This window comes from Fringilla coelebs (genome assembly GCF_963513975.1).
Source record: "Fringilla coelebs genome assembly, chromosome: 1".
NCBI classification, from domain to species: Eukaryota; Metazoa; Chordata; class Aves; order Passeriformes; family Fringillidae; genus Fringilla; species Fringilla coelebs.
This window is the reverse complement of record NC_140028.1, coordinates 12157095-12177621: the sequence shown is the minus strand read 5'-3', so window position 1 is coordinate 12177621 and position 20527 is coordinate 12157095. Positions and strand designations below refer to the sequence as shown.

Here is a 20527-nt window from a genome sequence, read left to right as displayed (position 1 = left end):
GGTGGAATTGTTCATGTTGCCCTTAGCAAATAGCAGGCTACTCTTACTTTAATAGACCTATGGCAGCAAGCTGTGTGATTGAGGTGCTGAGGGAGAGTTTTATGTAAGCATTCTCTTGAGGTTAGTGAGATGTCTTCATGCAAATTTTTGTAGCTCCACAGTGGCACAGACAAAGTTATTCGTGTGGATATCATACAATCATAAGAGCATCCTGAGCTAGAAGAGAGACACAAAGGCCATCGAGTCCAGCTCCTGGCCCTGCCCAGGACACCCCCAAGAATCCCACCATGTGTCTGAGAGCATTGTTCAAATGCTTCTTGAACTCTGTCAGGCTTGGTGCTGTGACCACTTCCCTGGGAGTCTGTTCGGGTGCCTGGCCAGCCTCTGGGTGAAGAACCTTTTGCTAATACCCAACCTAAATCCCCCTGACACAGTTTTATGCTGCTCCTTTGGGTCCTGTTGCTGGCCACCAAAAAGCAGAGGTTGGTACTTGCCCCTCCACTTCCCCTCGTGAGGAGGCCACAGACTGCAGTGAGGTTCTCCCCTTAGTCTCCTCTTCTCTGGGCTGACCTCAGCCATTTCTCATACAGCTCCTCCTTTAAGCTGTTCACCATCTTTGTGGCCCCACTTTGGGTGCTCACTGACAGATTTATATCTTTCTTGCATTGTGGTGCCCAAAACTGCACACAGCACTTGAGGTGAGGTAGCTCCAGCACAGAGTGATGTAATACACCTTCTCAAACATGTTCTTTTTGGTAACATAATGCTGTGAGTTACAGTTCCTACCTTTTTTTTCTGCTCATATGTGTAATTTAATTCTGGAAGTTGGAGTTGAGAACCACTGTTTGAGCTAACATTGACTGTGCCCTTCCTTTCACCTCTCAGTCTGAGGGTATGATTGAAGATGTTATGTTGATGCATATCTGCACTCAAATCTTCCATGAGTCAAGAAAAAGATAAAGAGATCCTGATGTAACTCTATCAATGTGTAATGTGGTCCCTGTGAAGAGGAAAAGATTATTGACGTTGTCTTTACTGCTGATGGATGCCTGTGATGAATGTCCACATAATTAATTTTACTCTTGGTGTCAGTCCCAGCAACTTAGAAGCACTTCAGGGTTATTTTTAGTATACACAGCTGGATCTTCTATATGGCTACAGTGCTCTCATTTGTCATGAGGGCAGATCTTAGTGGTGGGTTGTTATTTGGACTATTCTTGTGTGTGTCTACATGTTACTTTTATGTTAAAGAGAGAATTTCAGTAAAATCAGCGTGATGTTGCAGAAAGGAGTACGTTTGCACTACATGAGTCCTGATCAAAGCATCCTTTTATAATGTCTTGCATTTTAAATGAATTTTGATTTAGTAAGTGCCTTTTTGTTCTTGCATACACTTGATAGCCAAGTTTCTTCTCCAGCTGAGTACTGAACAATGCTGGTTGGGGTTGTGATAGGTCTTCTTTTGCAGCAGTGTGCTGTGATGCTGGCACAGGCAAACCATTGGAGTGTGAATGATTGTCCTCACTGCACTGGGCTCAGGATGCTCTGTTTTCCTTTACTCCTTTGGTCAGGTTCCATGGGATAAGGACTCTACATTCCTGCCTGGCCCCTGCAGCAGTCCAAGCATCTCTGATGACATGCTGTTGGTCTTTCATAGTCACTGTGCTCCTTTGGTACCAAACTGTTACTGAGTCTTTCCCATTTACAGCTGGGTGTTGTGGTAGGTGATCTTTCATCTCGAGGTGCCTTTGAAAACTTCATGCTATCACCTGGCAGTGCAAATTCTTTTCTTAATTTTCTTCTTGCCACAACTTGCATCTGCTGAAAGTAAATGTGCCAAACTGGCATTGCTTTTGGAAGAAGTAATAGTTCTATGGATTGCTTAAGCAATAGTAAAGTTGGATTTTTTTTTTCATTCTATGCATCTGCTAAGTCCATTTTTATGTGAACATTTATTTATTTGGCTCCTGAAAAAAAATATATTCTGTGGGATGTCCAAGGTCTCTGTAAACTTTTAAACCTGTAAATGATTTGATGAAGTGGACTGTTTTTTTTTTTTTTCTCAGTAGGCTCCTTTTTTTCCTGTCTTTCACAATGAATAGTGTCATGGTCTGGTGAAGGGCAGAATTTAGTATGTGTGGTTGGGGAAGAGTGGCTCAGCAGAAATGGTGCTTACCTCCTTGTTTTTTTTTTCAGATTGTCATATTTGACATGATTATTTTGGGATAGAAGTAGCTTTTTTCTGGTTCAGAAAATGCTTAGCATTAAGGATTTGACAGATGTCCACCTTCTTTCTGACTTGGTGCTGTTGCTGATCCTCATTGCACAGCACAGTCCCTGAGCTAGTTCTTATGAAGAACTGTCCAAGTTACACTTCACTAGAATTTAATGTTGCCTTGAGAAACAGAGAACTCCAATTATTGATTCTAGGGGGTTCCCAAAGTGCTTTTTGCATTCTTAGAATATCTTAATTTTGTCTATGTGATGACTTCCCTTTTCTGGGTATTTATTCTTCAGGTCATTCTAGATGTATTTGCTGTAAGTGCTTTTCAAGATAGTGTGTTTTTGCCTGCTTGTGTGGCTTAATGCTTCTTGTTCACACAGCAAAAATAAATTGAGGTGTTTCCTTTTACATTAGCTGTACTGTTCTTGCTAATGTTATCACACTAATCTTGCATGTAGATTATAGGCTTCTGTAAACCTGATTCTGAAGTAATGAGAGTGGAGGTTTTTGCAAAACTCTTAAAAGTTGTTTTGGATTTTCTGTTATCTTCTTGCTTTCTGGACAGGGTTGTAGACTTTGGTTTCATTCTCATCAAGTGTTAAACTGGTTCCTGTTAACATGTTTACCTCCACCACTCACAGAGGTAAATTTGACTGCAAGGTTCAGTTTTCCCTTTTGCTAGTGTGAGAAATATCCAGAAAATGAGTTAAATGACACTGAGAAGCTAATATCTACATTTCATACTTACTTTTACTGAAATGAGTTATTTGGAGGTTATGGCTTCAGAGCAGGAAGCCTAACTGTAGTCAAAGGAACTGAGATTATGCTAATGAAGTTTTGCTTGATGTCTTCTGCTTTGTATTAAAATGTATCATAATGAATACATTCTATTTCTTCTTCCCTACAGGTAAAACGAGAAAAACCAGAAAATTTACCAGATATAGAAAACTTGGCACAAGAAAAATTCCTTGAAATGGAGAGCATGAACAGTGACTCAGATTTCGAAAGGAACGAAAAATATATGTATTTTAAGGATCAACTTAAGGAGATGAAGAAACAATGTAAGTCTGATTTTTTAAAAATGATTCTTTGAATGCTAAACAGTAAAATCTGACTAACTGCCCTGAAATACAGAACTGCCACTTATGGCTCAAACTGATGTGAGTATTCTTAAAAACTTAAAAACTTACTTTAATTGATATCTGTGTAGAAAAAAACCAGTGTAGTTACCTTGATAGTTTTATTTAGACTCCTACAACTCCTGCTGTGTTTGAACACAAATATAATGAAAACCACTTTTTTTTGGTAAGGTGGGCTTTTTCATTTGAAGACCTTTTGCATTTATTTTCTTAACTGATAGGATCTCCTAAAAGGATTAGGTAAGCTGTTTTCATTTGTCACTTAAACAAATTGCTCCTGTTTCACAACATAGGATGTGTTGCAACACTAAGAAGACCTTTGCTTTAATGGTAGAACTGTATTGTTGGAAAATGCTTACTGTACATGTTCTCAGGTTTATAGCTTCTGTGCACGCACTGTCCAACACTGCAGATTACTAAAATCCATTTTTTCCAAATTCAAGTAATTTTTCAAGTGTTAAAATTTTAAATTATTTGTGCTTAAATTACCAGAAAAGTTGAATAGTAAACCGTTTGGTTATTTATGCAACGCAAAAAAATTGTCTGCTTTTATTGCCCTGCACATATAGCAGTCATTAAAATATGACCCTGATTACTGGGAAAGTTCATGGGCTCTGACACTACTTGTGTTGCTCTTCCCTAATCATGATTATGTTCTGAAATCATATTTTTCTGCTTGCTGTCCCTTGACCCCTTGACCCCTGTACCTATTCCCTCCCATCTTACATTTTGATTTCAACATAAACTGGTATCTCAGGAACTTCAGGAGTCATAGATTAATGATTTATACCAGTGGAAAATGATATTCTGGGTGCTCTCCTGTAGCTCTCCTTGAGTTCTGGGTTTTTTTGAAGCCCTATCCAAAACCCAAAGAAACCAGTGGAAAGAATTTTCCCACTGGAGTTTGGATTGCTTCCCTATAGAGATTTATAGGACATGCTTGACAAGTTGAATTTCAGATCTGATATCTCAAGACTCCCTAGGATTAGAGCTTGAAGGCTTAATATATTTGTTTCCCATCTTTATGCATTTTAGCACTGATCTCTGAGTTTAATAAAGCTCTTGGCACTACTCTAAGAATGAACATACCAAGTTGCAGACCGCAAAACAGTGTAATTTTCACTCCCTGCATAACCATGAAATTACTACTGCCCCACCATTATGTTGTAATTTCTAATTTCCAGGTGTTTGTAACTGAGAAGATAAAAATCTTGATAACTGACTTTGAATTTACTTTCTACCTTGTAATTGCCTGAGGAAGGGGTGTATGCTCTAGTGATACATTCAGTTCTAACTGGCCAACCCGTTGGAAAAAAAACCAAAAATAAACACAATGGAAAATATTTTTTAAAAAATATGAGGACATAATTCTGCTACTGCTGCCTGAAATCCAGATTTGTCTTATTAAATGCTTCACTTGCAATACCAGCTGAGCTGAAGATTAATAAAATCTGTAAAAGATATTACTAGTTTCCATAAGCTGGTGATTCACCTTAAAACATCCTATATATACATGTGGTTTTGGTGGGGTCATTTTGTAAGACAAAATTAAGGTCATCCTGGTAAATTTTCAGCATTCATGCTTAAGCCGAGTTATCTGTGTATTCTTTACCTTCTCCTGTATGAGTTGTGATTTCAAAAGCATGAGTCCTACAATTCTGGCCTCATTTTAACAGCACATTATAATGTGTCTGAAGATTTTGGGACACACTTGAGAACTGCTGGATGTGAGTTACATGTATCAATAACCTCATCAACAGCTGCTGGTTAATATTTTGTTTGCCAGGTGCAACTTAGTTCACAATTCCTGGCTTTTTTCAAGAACACATACACCGCTGAGGTTCAGTTTTTAGCTTTTTTTCTGGAATTTGGTTTTATTGCTCAGTTAGATAAAACATAAAAACTCCTGCCAGGTTTTCTCAGGGGGGCTTTCCTGTTTTGTTTTGGTTTTTATTTTTGTTTGTTTGGTTGGTTGGTTTTTTTTGTTCCAATTTTTTCTATCTCAAAGGTGCAGACAGGGTAGATACTAAAATGATTTCCTTTCTAGGATGAGTTACCATTAATGATTATGTATCTTTTATGCAAAGTTTGACATCTGTATTCTAGAACAGCTGAACAAGGAAATATTACATTCTTGCATTGTCTTGCTACTTAGAAATTAACGGAGATTTGGAGGAGAAAAACTTTCTCAACACAGTTCTTAGGTATGGTGCAAAGCGTGAAGCAGTTAAATACAACCTTATATTAACAGAAAATTAAGCTAATATATTTTCTCTTTGGATATTTGCTGCCACATGATGAAAAGAAGGTGCCTGGTTGTTCCCTGTCACCTGACAGGTGACAGGCAGTGCCATAGGGGTAGCTTTAATACTCAGGGAGGAGAATGGTGCTGTGTCACCTTCAGCTTGGCAGTTCTGTGGGAAGGAGACCTTCTTAGCTTTGAACTTCAGCAGCAGCCAAGGTGCAGAAATGAAATTGGGCAAGTACATCTCTGTGGCAGTAAGGATGAGATCATGCCTCAGAGCAGTTCCTGTTCTGCTCATCGTTCAGACAGTTTTCAGACATTTTCTCTCAATCTGTGAGCCTTTATTATGCAGCTACTTTAGCTAGAGTTTATGAAGTGGTGAAAAATCTTCACCTCTGATATGTGTCAAAACACTGTCAGACAGGTTTTATGTGAACAGCAAGTGATTTTTCTGAAGTCTGTTTTCAGAACTGTCTTAGTTTCCTAAATTCCCACTTCTTATTTTTAATGGAAAACAGTTTCATTTTTCCACTCAAACCTTCTTAGACTGTAAGCAGTTGGAAAGATTGTTGGTTGATTATTCCTTTTTTTAACCATTTCTTGTACCCCTAAGTGACTTCCAAATAACTAAGTACTTGGAGGAGTATTCACTAAATTTGGTAATACAAGAAAGTTCAAAATGACTGCATGTGTGGTAAGGAAATTTTTTTGAGTCCTTAGCAATTCAGGACTGATGACTGATGCTGTCCTTAGACATAAGAGTCCTAGATCTGCAAAGTGCTTAGTGCTCTCGTTTTGATTAAGTAAAATGCTTAAGCAAGTTGCATAAATTAAATTTTATGAGTAGATCCTTTGAAATGAGTGAGATTGCTGGTGTGTTTCACTTCCTTATTGGAGCATGACCACAGTACAGAGCCTTGCAGGAGTGAGCCCATAGGAACTAAACCATGCAGGAATTGTAACTTTGCATTTTATGTCTTCTGTAAGTTTAAAATCCCACCTTCTGTTTGAAGTTGTATTACTGAGTCTTTTTATTTCATGCCAGAATATATATATATATGCATATATTTATGCACATACATATACACATATCAAAGGCACCTATCTTCTGGCAGAAAATATGAGAAATTTTGTCTTCACAGAATGAAACTAAGAGCTGTCTTTATTCTCCATGTATCAGTTTAAATGTATGATACTCTGTATGGAGAGCTAATCAGAAGGTGTAATCTCTACTCCTGTGACCCTAGCTGCCACGAGTGTATTTGCTGAAGGTTATTTAGTGTCACGTTTGGTGCACAAAGGATGACAGATTTCATAGCCCTTTTGTAGCAGCTGATAATGTGCACTTTGGAATCCTTGATAACTGCAGGTTCTGCAAACACACAACAGATGCATGTTTCAGTAGTGATTTTGTGGAAATTGATAAGATTTGAGTGAATGACAATATTGCTGGTTATGCCAAACAGTTAAAGACTGGATTTGGCAAATGCAGAAAAGTTTGGGGTTTTTTTTCTTTTTTTTTTCTTTTTTTTTTTTTTTTGATGGGGGACAAATAATTTGAGACTCAATAGTAGTCTAGGCAAGTTTTTGTCACAGGAAACCAGTCACTGTAATGTAGTTTGGAAAGTAGCTATGCTGCAGTTGTTAGGATCTTTCTTGCATTCTCCATTGAAGAAAAAAGAAGTCTGAGTCTTTAAAAGGAAAAAGTATGTATCATTTTGCTAGTATGGATTTATAGTGATTATTAATAAGGAAATATTTTGAAAGAAGAAGATTTTAAATTTAATGTTCAAGTAGATGCCATATGCCCTGTTGATATGTGTATTTTAAGTTATGCATATGCTGAGAAATAATGGTGTGAAAAAATGTTTTTTTAGATACAGTTTGGAATAGTCACTATGAAAGAAATTATCTTTAAATTTTTAAAACACTCTATCACAGATTCTAGCAAACACTAAGGTCTTTGATTTGCTTTTAGTAGGATAAGAAAACAAGCTGCAGCAAGATACTGTGTATTATATTGCTTGATGAATTTTGTCCAGTTAATCCTCACAACATCACTTTGAGGTAGGCAAGTTAATTTTACTTCTTACCACACAGCAGTGGTGAAATTTGAGGAAATAGTTGAAGTTACTTGTATGGACTCACATAACTGATTTGCAGATCTGGGTTTCTCTTCAGCTGTAGTTTACTTCTTAGTTGGCCTATTTTGTCCCTATACTTAGCTGTGATGGCAGAGAATCAGCTGAAAAGTAATGTTAGTGTATTTTTCCTTATATTTTCAATGTGAAAAAATATTTTTAAATCCCCTTACTGACTAATTATGAGAAAACAACTTCAGCACAAGAGTTGAAAGTTCCAGCTGAAAGTGGGATTGGTGTTATGACAGTTCAGTGATGTGTGTGGGATATGCACTTTTCATTTACATAAAATCCCTTACAGACAGCCCCTTGACTAGTAAAGAAATGAAAGAGGATCCCGCACTTGAGAAGGTCATTTGAAGTTTAGGAGTCTTTGGTTTAGGTCTTGGCTTTGTTACTTTGTTGTCTTAGATCAAGTCATTTAGTTTCAGAAGAGATCACTGGGAGTTAGGTCCCTGAAAACTTTGTGGGTCTGAACCTTACACCCAAGTCTGGAATTCAGTTCTGGGTGTATTGTGTTTGGGGACTGTGCAAGAGGAGATCTGGGCTGGCTCATATCCTGCTGCTCTGGGCTGGTAGCCTGTGGAGCACAGCAGCCATGTGCAATTGAGTGCAAAACATTCAATTGCCCTGCTTCTCTAGTGGCACTAAAGCAGCATTATTATGTTTTTGTGATTTTTTGAGTTCAAAGAACTGTAGGTAATAACCTAAGTGTGTTTTAGTGTGCCAGAGTAATGTTTTCATGGCATGATGCTGAGGGGGAAAGCTGCAGCCCCAGAAGAGTAAAATAAGTATGTCAAGAGGCATTTGTGTGAGTGAGAGCTGATTGTGGGTAGGGCATAAGGACTATCCTGAGAAGAGAAACTTGGCATGGCTTTTCCTTTTGGGACTGTCCTGTCTGGGTATTTCCTGGAAAGAACTAGTTGATTTGCTCAGGAGTGAGCTAGCCCACTTGTAGTTTTGAAGGATTAAGAGATGAGGGCCTGATAATGGAACAAGTCAATACTACTCTGTGTCACAGTTTTTGGAAAGATTAGCTAGAGAAATAAACTAGATAAATGGGATGCTCACATAATATAGCAATGGACCTGTAATGGTACCCAAGAACAATATCCAGAGTGCAAAATTACCATTACAGCTACTATCCTTGCTAGTTTGTGAAGACCAGAATGAATGAAACCATCAGAAGTTTCCTTCTGCAATCTGGATGACTTTTCTGGGATAAAAATTAGTGGTGTTTTTTTTTTTTGCTGAAAATGCAAGAACTGTGTTAGTGGATTAATGAAGAACATTCATTGCCAACAGACCTGGTGAGGGTTTCTTTGATGAAATGATTGCCTCTCAAATGCAATCGATTGAAATAAGAAGTTTCTTGCTTTGGCATTTAGAGCTCTGACATGTAATTCAGAGTTAAAGAGGAATCAACCCACCCCCTCCAACAACTCTTCACCATTATGAGTAACCTGGAGTATAAGACACCTGAGTTTCAGTCTTGGTGATTTAAAATCAGAACTTAACTGACTCTGGGCCTACCAAGTGATTGATCTGTAACTCTGGAATCATTCTCCCTCTCTCTCTGTCCACAGTGTATTTAACTATGTATCAAAATGGCAACAACTGCAGAAGGAAATACTGAGAGACACTGACTTTTTAGTCCTATAGTAAAGCACTCAGTTTAGGGAGGACATATCTAAATCAGAAAGAGCATCTGATGTAAGTCTCTCCTGTTATAAATATCTGCCCTTCTAATCAGCAGATGCTTGAGGATAAGATCTTCTTATCTCTTTCTGTGTCTGTCATCTAACCTATACATATATTTTTTAAAGAATTACATTTTATTCCATTGCAAAAGTCTTTTCAGGATGTAATTCTTGGTTTTATATCCGCCTCGCTTTCAGGTCAGCACTGAGTCTATAAAATTTAGAAAGGAAATAGAGTGTTACATGGAAATAACTTTTTATTATTATTATACACTTAGGGATAATACTTAGGTTAATTTATTGTTACTGCTATGGGATAATTCTCTCTTAACTGAGCACATTGATGGCTACCAGCATGGCATTTTTACTGTTCATATGAATATATAGGTCAGGAAGGGAGCTTCTAGATGCTGCTTCTATTCCCTCGATGTTGCATTTAATCACAATATCTAATAAAATGCCATCTTAAAATATATTAATTTTTTCTTTGTTGTTTCTCTCAGAAGGATGATGAAAAACCTTAGAACTTTGCTCAGATGGTGAGAAATTTTCAAGCAAAATAAGTCTGTGATCAAGTTTTTGCTCACTGTTCCTGTTCCAGCACTATACCCTGGCTTACAGAGATGCTCTTCCTCAATGGAGTTTAGTTCAATTCAGTAAATTCCTGTCTTTCTTGACTCTATGATAATCCAGTTATGCAACATGGAAACTTATAAAATCTCATGTCTTGTGACCATACTTGAACGCATCAGAAATATTTTATAAATTTCAGATGAGTGAAAAGTTTGGGGATAGGTAATAAACCTTGACTGTATCTAAAATTCAGAAATGTTAAATAGATGTATTATACTCTATGGGAAATTTGCCTTCTGGTAATAATTTGGCTTCTGTGATTTCACTTAGAGTTTTTATTCACTTCTTTCCTGGTGTATTAATGCATACTATTTTGCAAATCTGAGCTGTGAAAATACAAGGACTGCTTCTGTCATCTAAGTACAATTTTACTTGCCATTACATTTATTGCCCAGTATTCAGAAAGGTTTTAAAGTTAGATGATATGGGTATTCCAATCCTTTGCCATGAGCTTACAGTTTAAAATTTAAGTGTGATCACAAAAAAACAGGTGAAGAAAAGTCCAAGGAGAAAAAAATGAAAGAAAGAGGAAAGGGAAAACATCTCAGTGTTAAAGTTTTTTAATGAAATGCTCTCATTTTGAAGTTAGTATATTGAGGAGGAAGGAGAAAAAGAAAGCTTAGTGGAGCTTTAAAATGAGAGAACTTTGTTTTATTTACTTTTTTTTTTTCTGTTACTTGAATATTTATCTGGAGGGATGGTAGGTTTTTTCACTCTTTCTGTAAGTTAATTTCAGTCATTTGTGTGGTGGGATTTTGTGCCATCAGTATGCACGAGGATCAGTGGAAATTCTAATTCAAGTAGAACTCTACTACTTCAAGTAATGCATTTGTATGCATTTGACTGCTAGGACAAAACACATTTGAGGAGAAACAGGCAAGTAGTTCTGAGATAATGCTGACTAAATAATAAACCACCAGTGCATATCACACTGCATGGTGACTTCAGAATACTCCAGTTCAGAGAAAGTAAAACTCTTGGTGCTTTTATGGGTCCTGAAACTTTGCCATGTGGCTCTTTGGTGTGTCCTTCAGAGTGTGGCAGGTTGAGGTAGACCTTGCTTTGGTAAGTGCCAGTGTAGGTCTGAAATCAGTGGAATTTTTCTTTTTCCTGATCTATACTTGCAACATATAATAACATACAAAATAGTAGTATACAGCAAGATTAATAAACATATCAGATGTTCATGTGCATTGGCTGCTTCCTGTAATTTTTGATATCCATATTATTTAATTTCCCTCTTCAACTCACAGTAGAGCCTGGTTTCTTTCCAACTTGAATTTTATGCCATTAATATACTGGAGATCATCTTCACACTCCCCCAAATCTGTTAGATGTTAAGTTGAACTGGAGGAATAAAGCTAGAGAAGCACTAAAGGACTGCAACACCCATCTTTTAGGTCTGTGGACCTCAGACTGGATGCTGGAGCCTTGAGTTATGTGTCTTGGCTCCCAGGAGGAGATCTAGGCACACCTGCTTGAACAGCTTTGTTCAGTGACAAATCTGTTTGTCAGCACAGAGTGCTTTACATCTGTATGTCAATCACAGTATTGCACAAGTAGACTAAAAATGTGCCAACTTTAAAGTAACACATAGGTAATGAATCTCTTTTACTGTGACTCTGAGCACCTGTGCTTGTGTTATGTAGCTGGAGAGGAAATGGACCATGGCTCTAATCTGTAGATTTAGAATTTCAGGCTCTCAAAGATTACTGATGTTATCGGGGAGCTGAAGTGCTAATTCTATGTACTGTTTCTCAGGGGTAACCTAAGAGATGTTGCTTTCAATCTCCATTAGCACAAAGTCAAAGAAATCAAACACCTTTGTTGGCATTAACACTTAAATAGGCTGGGAGCATTCAGATATTTTGTCACAACTGAGGAGTGGTTTAAGTTGTCACCTTTCAGCAGTTATTAGCTCTGATTTCAGACATAGCATCTGACTGTACAAGTGTGGATAGGTTTATCGTGTTGTATCATCTCAAATGTGGATGTAGATTTGTGTTACCAGACTTGCAGTGAATGATTTTAGGATTAAAGACAAGTTGCTTAACAGGTATTCCAACAGGCACTAAAAATACCTGTTGAGGGAGAGAAGCAGTTAATGGAATGAGGGTGAGAGTGCTCATGGTTTATACCATAGCCTTGTGACTACAGCAGTTTCCCAGGAAGCGATGCCAATAAATTCACAAATAGGCACCTAAAAAAAATCCTTTTGAGGAAGATGACATGTTTGACTCCTCTCTGAATCCTCCCCTGAATGCATTACTGGAGACTGGACGATACCAGGAAAACATTGCTGTTGGCTTTCCCTGCCTCGTGCCCTCTGTAGCAATTTTCATTACTCATCATCAGAGGCTGCTGGATGGGATGGAGGTTACATCTGACATCACATAATTGCTCATAGGCTTTTCAGCAACCCGCAGGCAGGTGTGCAGAGGGCACTCTGCAGTCCTTCAGTTGTAGCAAAATGCCACCATGTGCAGTTGGAAGTGGAAGTGGGCTGGGAGAGAATGCATGACTGTGTACTCCCAATAGTTAACTTGCAGCAAGAAATTGAAGGAAATCTAGGTTCTGTACATCTCCATCATCACCTTCTCTTCTTCCACCTGAATGGAGCTGTGCCTCCTTTCAAGAGCCAGGGGTTGCAGGACAAACAATGTATTCTTAGATCTTCAGGCTGGGGCAGCTCTGGACAAGTACAGAACTCAGATCTTCAGATCCCTGGAGAACCTGGGAGAGACTTAATGGATACAGATACTTTCAGGGTTAAGAGGCCATGGAACAGATTTTTTCATCATTTTGGACTTTAGTATTTTGCTTCAGTTCTTTGGATCTGGCCCACCCTCTCTCACTTCCTATTTGAAAGTTGAAGGGTCAATCTGAGACTTAGTGAAATCAAAAGAGGTTTTTGCAGGAAGGCTGTTCATCAGGATCTATCTGAGCTCCCAGTATAAACTAAGTGGCTAGTTTATAGTCAGATAGGAAAACACGCAGAAAAACAATCCTTGCTTATTGCAGGATGGAAGACTTCATGCAGAAAAGCTGAAGAGTTTCCTTCGAGGGAAAAAATGTAAAAGCTTTCTGATTGCTTTATCAGCTTCTACAATAAAAATAGTAATTACTGCTATTTAAGACTAATGAATAAATCACTGTATTAAAATGGGAACAAAAAAGTTTAACTAGCAATCATATGTAGTCATTTGGCAGCTCTGTTATTAGTGTGGGCAAAGTAAGCTATTCACCTAACCTTTGCTGCAGCATCTATTGCTTTGGGTTTTTTGTGGGCCTTTTTTTTTCCTACAGTGCAGATTGAATTCTTCTTTTCTGATCCCCAGAAGAATTTTGTTTTGATGTCTATATCTGTTTTGTCATATGTCTACGTTGGGCTCATATTCCAGAATTCCACAAATACCTACTCACCTAAGAAGACATGGCTGTGTAGATTGCTGCACTGAAATCATGCCTGCATATGGGTTTTGTCATATCACAGCTATGTCATGAAAAGATATTTTCCAGCTCTGTCATATTCTGTCATCACCACTTCTCTTATTTTACCCAACTGCTCCCCAGCCTCAATCAACATCCTTCCTCCTTTTTCTGGAGCTGCTTTCCCTTTTCAGGTGATGCCACAACCTCCTTCCTCCCTTCAGTCCTCCCCTTTGGCTTTGGCTTTGGCAGCTCCTTCTTAGAAGTATCACAGAACATTTTACCCACGATGGATGTACTTAGATTCACTAGTGAGGCCTTCCTGCCAGTCCTGTCGTGTCCTGAAAAAAATACTTCATTATCATGCTTCCAGCTCAGCAGTGTACGCAGCACAAGCTGTAATTTAGAGGAAAGTAGTGGCTATTGACCACTAACATAACAGTGGTGTGCTAGCTATGGCTTTACATTTTTGTTAGAGTTGGAAAAACTAGTAGCTGTGTGAGTCATGAAAGCCAGTGTGGCAAAATTCAGTTGTAAATGAAAGAGGAACATTTCCATATTCTTAATTTGGCTTAATTCCTGTGCCTAATGGCTGTGTATATACCATAAACATTGTGAAGGAGCAACCATGGAAACACTTGTTTTCTTGCATTGCTAAATTTACTCAGGGTTGAATATTAACACAGCGCCTGGCATTACTTTAAAAGCAAAAATAGCTAAAGCGTGACTCACTATGAGTCATTTACTGCTAGTCCTGCTATACTGCCTAGAGCTTGACATTGAACAAGTTGGCAGCCTGCATTGCTGCATTTTTTTCTAGGAACTTTGAACACATTTCATTCTTGTGAATTCTCTTGTGCAACAATATTGAACACAGCAATGTGTTTATTTTCCTTCCAAAGTCGAATTAATCAGAAAACTGTGAAACAAAGAGTATTTTTCTTGGAGATTCTGGAAGAGATGGATTCTGAGAATTATTTTTTTAGCTGCAATAATGAAATCATTGCAATGATGTTAAAAGTTAATTACATTTTATTCAGATTATGTAAGATATATTTAAAATATATTAAAATACCTTTATTATTGTTATTGATTCACATTGTCGGCAAAGGTATATGTAGAATCAGAAAGCCAAGCCTGTAGGCTGAGAATGTTTTCTCTTGAATTGGCAAGGATTTTGTGGTGGGAGGGCAGACAGCTCTGAAGGGGCAGACAAAATGAGGCAACTGCGTTCCTATTGGCCTCTGTGTGTGAAAGGCACACCCTAAATATGGTGCTGGGTATCTGACAGTGAGTAGTCTGTTGGCCGGCTGTGGGAATGCCTAAAAAGATCAGCTGATTTCAGTCAGATGGGAAGGGGTAATGAGAGAGGGCTGAAACCAAAAGCAACTTGCTGAAGTAACCATGTGATGAGATCCCAAAATGGCAGAGCCAAATATCACTTTCATTCTGCTAAAATTTTGGTTCCACCTAAGTGTTATTTCCAACTAAAAGCCACTTCTTAGAACAATAGATAAGGAAATTCTTTAATATTTTCCTTTTTTTCCTACTTAAAAATATTGTTATGATAATTGAAGAAAAATCTTTGCTACCAGCATTCAACCTTCTGCATGTGATCAGAGGAGGTACTAAAAATCAAACAAAAATATTAATACTGTAAATTCAAAACACCTACAACTGTAAAATCCCACACCCTTTGGTATGGAGAAGCTTCCTATGTATCTCTTCCTTTAACTACAGATTATGGAAATAGACACTGTAAATTACATTCATCTGTACATTTAATAATATGTGCTGTGCAGGATCTTTGTAAGCTAAAGCATTTTCTCTGTCTAATCTCTTAGAACATCAACTTCAAAAATTTCTCTTGAAGTGGTTTCCCTATTAAAAAATCTCATTATGATGACTCAAGAGAGAAATAAGAATGATTAATTAAGCTTAACAGTGACATCCTAAGCATTGTCCTGATATGCACTCTTCTGTCTAATTTCAACATGAATTTGTGATCACTGCACTGAAGACTTCTCTTTAAAATTTAAAATTGTTCGGTAAATTCAACTAAATAAGTTTTAAGTATTTTTTTCTTTGTTTTCCTGACTAACAATTCATACTAAAAATGATACCATGTTATTTTTCCTAAACCTAGAATACAAAAATGATTGTGTTACATCATACAGCATAAAGTTTGGGGAACATCATAAAGTGGGAAAGGATTTTGGTTTATTTTTGTGTTAACTCCTTGACAGTGACCCTCAAATCCCTGTTATTAAAATGGCTTCAGTAATTACTCATGGTGTATGCTCTTTAGCAATCTCTTCATAGCTCCTGAATAGGCTGTGCCTCAGCCCCACCTCCAGGCATGTTAGGCAGAATATAGACATGAGAATTTAGGAGTAAGACTGTGCCTTTTAAAAGACAGCTCTGTGTAGGAGGTTTTTCTGCTCAGAGGATCATCAGAAAGATTGGAGCTGCCTAAGGCGTGATATCTCTTGGGCATCTCTGTACACGTCGTGTAAGTAATGTCTCTATTAAGCTATAGCAAATTATTCCCCTCCTTATGCAGTGTTTCCATGTTCATGTTCACACACTGACAGAGCCAGGCAGTGAAGTCTCTAGGACAGATCAAAAGACCATGTGCTGAGTTCTAGATTGACACATGGAAGCATAGTCTAGAACTTAATGACAACTTTATTACAAAGTATTAACTTTTTTTTTCCCCACAAATACATACGAAATAGTCTGTTAAAGTGAAACCAGCATCCTGGTATATGTTCATCTTAAAATGACAGGTGAAAATTCTCAGTTCTCCAATTACTTGCTGTTTCAGTTATGAATCCAAGATTATTTTCTTTAATATTTTCACATGATAGAGCAAACAGAACACATTATAGAAAGCTGTAAATCATGCAGAGTGTGAGAGAATTCATACCCACTTAACCACTGCAGGCTGTGAGGATGAAGATCTTGCTGCATTCTTTCCCTGAGTCTTGAAGTGTGCTTGAGGTGCAGTATTTGGCACCATAGTGTCTGTGAGTTGTCAACAGAAAAGTGACAGGAATTTTGGACTAACAAATTAGGTTCTGTGGATATATCCAGGTCCTGCACTTCTTTCAACAGCAGAGTAGAGGCTTTTCCCCCCCCACCCTTCAAATTGATTTTATCAGGTATATCTAACCTGGGGAACTCTTTCATATGTAATGAATGGATAGGATGCTGAGGGTGTAATTCCTTATTCCCATGGAGTTATGAATAATATAGTTATTACTAAACAAATTTGCCATTAAATTACTTGCACAGCATGAGCTACAGATGGCCAGAAAAAACTGTTGTCTGTTGCACAATTTCTATGTGACTTCCCTATTAGAAACAACCTTTTTGACTAAGGTTGTCCTGTGAGCCTTCAATCTTAAAAACAGCCCTTTTTGGCTACAGTTTGCCCAAGGTTGATTCACAAGCATAGTCATACAAGATCCAGTGGCATCACTGAACTGTTAATCACTGTCACCTTTTGTAAAGAGTCTGAATGTTAAAATGCTCATTTCTAAACTAAAGCTGCCAAGTGCTTTCCTTTTTCAAAAGCCATTAGTCTAGCAGATTTCATTGCCTCTGGTTTTTGTTCCTTGCACACTTAAAACCTATGGCAAGCATTTTATACTTCTTGTAGCAGGTGTATCTGTGATATGTTAGTGGACAAATTTGCCCTGAGATTAACTTCAGATCAAATCACAAATGAAGAGAACTTCCAAGTCATGAGAGTCCTTAGTCTGGGGGCAGTCAAGTCACCAAAGATGATGGGAGTGAAGACAAAGGTTTTTCACTAAACAAGTTTAAAACTCCTCCTTTAAAGCATAACTAGTATTTCAGATCAATTGTGCTATGTGAGGAAATTAAGATGCTGAAGGTTAACTTGATGCATCAACACTGCATATTGCAAAGCTAATTTCCTAAATCCACATTTAGAAATCTAAGTCTGGAGCCATATTTTTAGTTTATATATAAACTTGGAGTATGTCTTTAGCTCCCTCATTGAGAAGTTTGATTAACATCTTTATTATGTTGTCCTCTGTAGGATGGGGAAGGTCTGCACCTCAGGATGAGTGTCTACAGACATGTGCAGACATATTGAGTTCCTCTGCCTGCCTTGTCTCTACATCTAGCCAGGCCAGTGCCATGCAAATGTGGCCATACAAATTCTGAATCAGCACTAGTCTCCATCAGTTCAACCAAGGGAATGGGCAGAGGAGCTCTGTTTACACACACCTGTGTAGATGTGCTCTGAGATTCACCAGAATTCCAGAGAACTGAGATTGTAATTAGAACAATGTGCTCATACTTCTGCTTATATAGATGTCTCAACGTGTGGGCTAATTTGCTTTTGGTACTTGTTCCTACTGAGCAGAGGTGAAGCCTCTGCTTGAGACATCAGCATGATTAATATTCCACTGAATATCCAGCTCAGCATCATTATTGTATTTTTTTAGGCGGGTAAAATTAGGCAGCAAGAACAGAGAAACTTTTAAGAGGCTGTGAGCCTCTTGACATACCTCCTCTTTAAAGAGAAACACAGAAAAAGAGAAAACATTCTGTGTGTAGGATGGATGAAATTTATTCTAAAATTTCTTGAATAAAGGTGTTTAATGAAAAAGATCATGTTTGGAGTTTGGGTATTGTAGTAGACCTTAGTAAAATACTACAGAATGTGAATCAGTTGATGGTTATCTGTGATGAGCAGGTAAACAAAAGATGTATTTCCCAATTGGGTTTTCATATGATGGTGACAAACTCCATTGCACAACAATGGTCACATTCCAAAGCTGCAACCAGGTTCTGGAGGGCTTAATTTCACAACTGCTTACTGAGTCCTATTGCATTGCAGTGACCTTTCAATAAAAAGGGAGATTGCTAGCTTGTTTTTTTGTTGGGTTGTTTGTTTTTTTTTAACTTAAAAAATTCAATGACTATATAGGGCACTACCCTATTTTTACATATCGGATTTGTCCTTGACATTTTTAAACTATGTCCTCTAGAAAAACATTAGAAGCTTTTGTGTTTTCTATGTTTTTATTAATCTCTAATGTGCAGGTCTACTTAAGGTTTCCATTTATGTTGGCAATACAGCCAATTGTAAAAAATTAATTCTTATACTGAGTGACTGACATTAAAAGTATGTTTTCCTGTAGCAACTTATATATCATCCATCTGGCATAGCAACACAACAAAATTATTTGTTATTTAGTTGATAAGGGGCTCTTTTTTTTCAAGGTGAACTCATGAAACCTCATTTCTAAAAATTATACAGTTGCAAGGATAGCCACAAAACAAAAATAAAATCATGTTAACATGATGTGATATGAAAAGGATATAAACATCTAAACAGTATTTAGTTCTTGGCTGTTAGAATTTTTTTTATGCTTATGACATTCCCTAAATAGTGACTCTGCTACAAGTACACTTGTACCTCATATTGTGAAACAGTCATGTAATCTTCAAATTACTTCAATAAAAAATTACTCTGAAGCTGATAAATCAAGACAGTATTCTACAGCCTGAAGAGAGCAGGCTGACAAGGCCAGACCTGCAATGAAAAATATTTTACCTTTGATCCTGGGAAGGCAAGGAAGAGAGAAGACCAACAGACACTGTCCATCACCAGGAAAGAGCAGCTGGTTGGATGGCTACTTACGACAGCTGGGTGTTAGATAATCTGTGTCTGTGATGTGGGAACGTCACATTTAGACTGAGCAGGCATCAATTTAATAGGCTACAGATTCTCAAGTTTGAGTAAATGGCTGTTCAAGATAACAAAGGAGCTATTAAGCCCATTCTCAGCTACAGACTTGCCCATTATCCACCTTGTGTATGTTGGGTTTGCTCTGGTGCACTCTGGGAGGATGCTCTCAATGAGGAAAGCTTGAGGCTGCTATCCTGACCCCAAGCTGTCAATCATGTGGTCTGATCTGAAGAGTTGCAAGGAAGACTTGAGCATCTAACAACCACAACTCACCAGCAGATCACATAACCTCAGCTATTTGTAATCATGATGTGGATGCTTTGAGCCTGAGACACAGCTGTGTTGGCAACTGGCAGTGTGGTACCAGATGTGACACCTAAAACATGTTGTTTTTAGTAGCTGTTCACTTTACAGTGTAGACAGAGCCCAGGATTACCCCTAAATTCAGTGAGAATTAAATGAATATAGCTTCAAATTGGTCTGTATTGTTTATATCAATGGATGTCTTCAGAAGAGTCCATGCCTCTGCTGAGATTCCCAGCAGAGAGAAAAGGTCACTTCCATAGTGAGAATCTCGCCCCCCCACCCCCCTATTTCCACACCAAAAGGAAGCTTTCCGTGGTGCCAGAGAGTCTGAAAGCACTGTAAGCAATTAGCAAGAGAGCTTGAAAATTCCATTGCAAGAAGCAGGACTGCTCAGGAGTGGAGACACTTGGGATTTTTCAGCCTGATTAGCTGCAGTGACAGTGAGGTGATGTGTGCTAATTACAGCTCCTTAACCTCCTTAGATGCAGTTGCATAAAAGCCCAGAACAGCTCCATGATGAAACGAAAGGCACTGCAGCATTCCCTGGCTCCTCTGCCTTGGTAGTCTCAGACCATCTGTACAAACCATTGACCTGCCTGGATGAGGCATAGACAGGTGTGTCTGTGAGCCAACCTGCCAGTGGTTGTGGTGCAGAAATGGGAAAGTTTCTCATTAGGATGTGTGGCTGAGTAATAGAACCTCTGATATTATCTCTGTGGGTCAGTCAGCCTTTGAGAGTGGATCATGAAAGCTTGGTCAGTGTTCAGGCAGTGCCTTGTAGTGCAGGTCTGACCCGAGTATGAGGAGTAGAGGAAAGATTTTTGTAAAATGACATTTCAGTTTTACCAGGTGTATCTTCTGTTCTGGTGTGGTTTTTGTGCTGCCTTCATTATAACAAGAAATAACAGCATTATAACAGGCAACATAATGAAATCTGATCAATTCAGTGCTCCTTGGAGAGGGGAGATCAGCATGATAT

General features: G+C 38.1%; 1 protein-coding gene across 1 annotated transcript in view; it reads left to right on the top strand.

Moving 5' to 3' along the window:
- NSMCE2 (NSE2 (MMS21) homolog, SMC5-SMC6 complex SUMO ligase) overlaps positions 1 to 20527 on the top strand; it is a gene marked incomplete at its 5' end in the record, with an annotated part of 126006 nt that overhangs the window by 56653 nt on the left and 48826 nt on the right. Inside the window, 1 exon segment of the mRNA XM_084220714.1 lies at positions 3132 to 3285. Within this exon segment, the coding sequence (XP_084076840.1) occupies positions 3132 to 3285 (154 nt within the window).